General features: G+C 50.5%; 1 protein-coding gene across 1 annotated transcript in view; it reads right to left on the bottom strand.

Annotated features, from left to right (window-relative positions):
• IL10 (interleukin 10) overlaps positions 1-2,495 on the bottom strand; it is a 3,261-nt gene extending 766 nt beyond the window's left edge. Inside the window, exons 1-3 of the mRNA XM_009647908.2 lie at positions 2,327-2,495; positions 839-901; positions 389-541 (exon numbers count right to left, since the gene is read on the bottom strand). Coding sequence (XP_009646203.1) covers positions 389-541; positions 839-901; positions 2,327-2,485 — 375 coding nt within the window. The 5' untranslated portion in view covers positions 2,486-2,495. The remainder of the gene's footprint in view (positions 1-388; positions 542-838; positions 902-2,326) is intronic.
• Positions 2,496-4,222: the final 1,727 nt, after the last annotated feature.

The raw sequence follows: 4,222 nt of genomic DNA on the forward strand, positions 1-4,222 counted from the left end.
GTGAGAGGTGCACGGCTGCACCAGGCGCGGTTTGGGGAGGCATCAGTGTAGAGGCACGCAGCTCCGGCGCCCAGGTAAGGGGTAGACCCTCTGCCCTCCCTCCCTGTATCCCTTCAGCGAGATTGTGTTCGGTGGGGCCGGCTGCAGATAAGTGGTGCCCCTAATCAGAGCCTCTGAATCATCAGTATTTAGCTGATGAAAGCCTGGAGAGCAGGGACTAGGAGAACCCCCATCCTTACGGGATCTGCCTGCACCATCCTGACACCCACGCTCCTGCCCCCTGCTCCTGGGGACACCCAGCACCCGCTCCCCACCCTGCTGCTGGTCTGGGACTGGCCCTGCCTCGCACTGACTTCATCCCCCCGATGTGATGCTGAGCCCCACTCACACAGCGCTTCATCGTTGCCTTCAGGCTCAGCAGCAGGTTGCCCAGGTCGCCCATGCTCTGCTGGTGGTGCGTGCTGGTCCTCATGGCGCTGGGCAGGACCTCCTCCATGTAGAACCGCATCATCTCCGACACCGACTGGCAGCCGAAGTTCCCCTGGGGTGAGAGGAGGTAACCGCGTTGGGACTGGTCACCAGCATGGGTGTGCGTGGGTGTTTTTAAAAATCAAAATCACGGTGGTGGTCAGAGCACTCGCAGCACGTTAGCACCGCTCGCTGCGGCTGTGATGTGGGGGGAACCGTGCCACAGCTCTGCCACAGGCACACGTGCTACTGCTTGGCTGGAGAACTGTCCTTGCCTGCCGTGGAAAATGCCCCAACGGACAATCTGCTTCCTTTCTTACAAAACACTGGCCGAAGGATAAGGGGCTTAGGTAAGGGTTATCATTCTTACCTTAAATTCATCAAGCAGTTCGGAGTTGAGCAGCTGGATGCTAAGTTCATCATCTTTGGATTGCTGTAAAGGATGCAATAGAAATGAGCTTTACTTAGACAGGCAGTCAAGGCTATTTTTCCCCTTCCCCTGCCAAATTATGGTTTTCCTTGTTGGTGTTTGCCTTCGCTTGGGTGGGACCATAGAAAGCACCCAGCACCGTTGTGTGCACAGCACCCCGACGCCAGACACAGGAGTCATCCCCTCTTTGGTCCATAACCTTGCAGTGCAACTACCGTTAGGTGAAGGCAGCAAGGTAACGAAATCACAAACTTCAGTAGCCTTGATTTCGTTAATGTGAAACTCCTCCCACCGCTGCCAGCGCTGCACGCACGCTTCAGCTGCCGAGGGTGTTTGTGTGAGAGCGCTGATGCAAACCGCACCGCTCTTTGGACGGGTGTCAAAGCCATGGCAGCCCCTGGGAGCCAGGGACCCCCCCCAGCCTGCCCACCCGCCGGCTCGCCAGGGCAGGGGGTGTCATCCCCCCGTTTTTGTTGTCTCTGTAAGTCTCGAGCCAAGAGGGGAGAAAGGACCCGCAGAGGGTGTTTGGTTTTGGGCTGCCGCTGTCGCACCATCAGCTCTGAGCCCAGGGAGCTGCAGTGGGGCGGGCTGGCAGCAGCCAGAGCATCAGTCCACGGCACCAAGGTACCAAAGCTTTCCCGAGAGGTTAAAAGTCTTCCTTCCCAACGTTAACCAGGAGATTTACAGCAAGCTTGAAGTCTAAAGTCTTGGCTGTGTTCATTTGAGAATAAATACAAGCCATGACCTTAGCCTGAGATCTAACCTGGAGAATTATCTTGTTTTATTGCTAAAACACTCTGACGTTAACTAAAATAGCAACACGGATGTGCCCGACCATCTCTGTCAGTACGGACACAATGCCAAACGATCTGAGTGTATCTTGTGCTGCTTTCTCAGCAACCCCGAGGCTCCCGTTAGCTGCGATGCAAAGCAGCGACCTTTTCCAGGCACCCCAGCAAGTTACTGTAGCTTTTCTCGAGTCATAAAATACCATGTTCAAGGCTTTTGTGGTTCCTTCAAAGACAAAGTCTGCAGCAAAAGGTTTCCCTTTTCACCTAGTGTTGACTTCAGCGAGGCTGGACCTCCTTGCCCTGAAGAAGGGACTATTTCCTTTCTATTAATTCAGTGAATAATTTGGTCTGCAACGTTTAGGGGGAAGCCTGGCTAGTGAGGTTCACAAAGATTCACCGCGACATCTCTTGAGTTCATTGCCACTAAAACGAGGAGGAAAACTTTTGCGCCTTGTCTCTCAGCGAGCAATGAAACTGAACTTCTCTCGCTCACCCCCGTCAACCCCATAGCACAACACACGACCAAATCATTTCTGCCAGGAGGAAGCTGCCTTCCCCCTCATCCAAATCACTGAACTTTGCAAAAAAGAAAAGCAAAACGAGAAGGAGGGGGAGAGGCGAGCAGGGTTATACTTACAAAATAATCCTTGATTTCCTCAAACTTCATCCTCAGCTCTTTGAGCTTTGCAGGCAGGAGCTCCGAGAAGTGGAGGCAGCTGGGCTCGGGGGGCGAGCCCCGGGCAGGCAGGGTGCTGGCAGCCAGGAGCAGCAAGGCCAGGGCTGAGCAGGTTTGCATGCTGTGAAGATGAGCTGCTGGCCTCTCGGTCCAGCTCTCGGCTGAATTTCACAGGAGGGTAAAAAGCAGATCTGTAGCCTTCACCTTGATGGAGCCCCTAATTTATACTCTCAAAACATCGCTCAATTTCCTCTCCCCATTTCCTGGCGAGCAATATTGGGGTTTTAAGTCATTCATTAAAGCCAAATGTCACTTGGGTTTCCCGTCAACTTGGGTTTCCTGTTCTCTTGACCCCCCTCCTCTCCTCACACCCCATCAAATCTTTTGTGCTTAGACTCTGCATTTTTTTTTTTCATTGCTTGCTTCTTGTAAATTTAAATGTGGCTGAAGAGGAAAGCTTCAGATATAAGACGAAGAAGAAAAGGTGCTGTGTGAGGTTACTTCTGCATTCTCACAGTTACTTTTTATTTTTAGATGAATGCGCTATTGTTAGGGGAAAAAAAAAGTGTTTCTATATTTAAACCTCCGTATCAAACCTGCACTCAGGATCCCCAGCACCGTGCATAACTCAGCAGCATTGCTCTTAATGAACCAGCACAAGTACCCTGCCACCTCCCTTGGCCTTCTAATGCTGTACTGCAAATGCACAGAATAATCTTATATCTTGATTTTTAAGTTTTATTTTTTTTCAGGCTGAATTTTCATTGCCTTCAGCAATCTAAAGGCTCTGCTCCCAAACTGCAGCTGGTGGTGTCTGACTGCTATCGGGATCAGTCCTGCGATGTGTCGGGATGGGGTGGAGAAGCCCAGCCCGACCGGGACACACTGCTTGTGCACGGCTGCCGGGTGGGAGCGGGGTCTGTGCCATGGGAGCCAGCGCCCTACCATCGGTGGGTGGTGTTAAAGTGTCTAAGCAGGTCATGAATATTCATGTTTCTGGCTCTTTAATCCTATTGTGTTTCCTAGAAATGGACCCATCCAAGCAACCCAGTGCTGGCTCTGCGAACTGGGTGTACTGGGTTAACTGAGACTTATGTCCCTGCTCAGATAAAATTGCCATTTCAAAGCTGAAGATAATTCCTCTGATGTCTCTCGTTTTCCGATTTCCTCTCTTTCATGCTCCTTCTATATATACATCTGTACACACACACCCTGCTTCCTCGTGATAAAGATTTCACTGACAAATTTAGGAATCTGTTATCCAAGAAAGAGAAAGTGGAGATGAACTTGGCCTTTCTGAAATCAGAGGGTTTTCTTTGAAAGCTCCCGTGTTATTTTGAAATCATGTGTTCTTCCCAGCCTGCCTCCAATACATTGCTTTGGACAAATCGCTTCAATCCTCATTTCCTTCACCTCACCGAACCTCTTTTAAGTTGAATTTGCAAACCTCAGTGGATGAATTTGTTGCAAAAAAAAAAAAAAAAAAATGCTGGAAAAAGGCAAAGTCTTGTTTGTTACTGTATATCTAATTGTTTTATTATTTTTAGGAGCAAAAGAGAGGAAAGTTTGCTGTATGGAATGAGTAAGGGGGGGGTGAAGCATGAGTAAGTGAGGGTGTTCAGGCAGAGACAATGTGGGCTTTTGTCTTCTCATTTGTTTTTCTTCTGTTATTGATGTTGCCTCTTCTTCCCGGGGAGATGCCTGCTCCCGGTCTGCGGCTGCAGGGGCGCCAGCTGATGTGAATCACAGCGTGTCATCCATGGGGTGACCCGTTTTTCCTCCCCAGCTCTAACGCAGCCATGCGGTTTCTCCCCTTGACCGCCAGCAGAAGCTGTGAGAAAGGAGAAGAGCGAGCAG

The sequence above is a fragment of the Egretta garzetta genome, unplaced genomic scaffold, assembly GCF_000687185.1.
Source record: "Egretta garzetta isolate BGI_Z169 unplaced genomic scaffold, ASM68718v1 scaffold640, whole genome shotgun sequence".
Classification (NCBI taxonomy): Eukaryota; Metazoa; Chordata; class Aves; order Pelecaniformes; family Ardeidae; genus Egretta; species Egretta garzetta.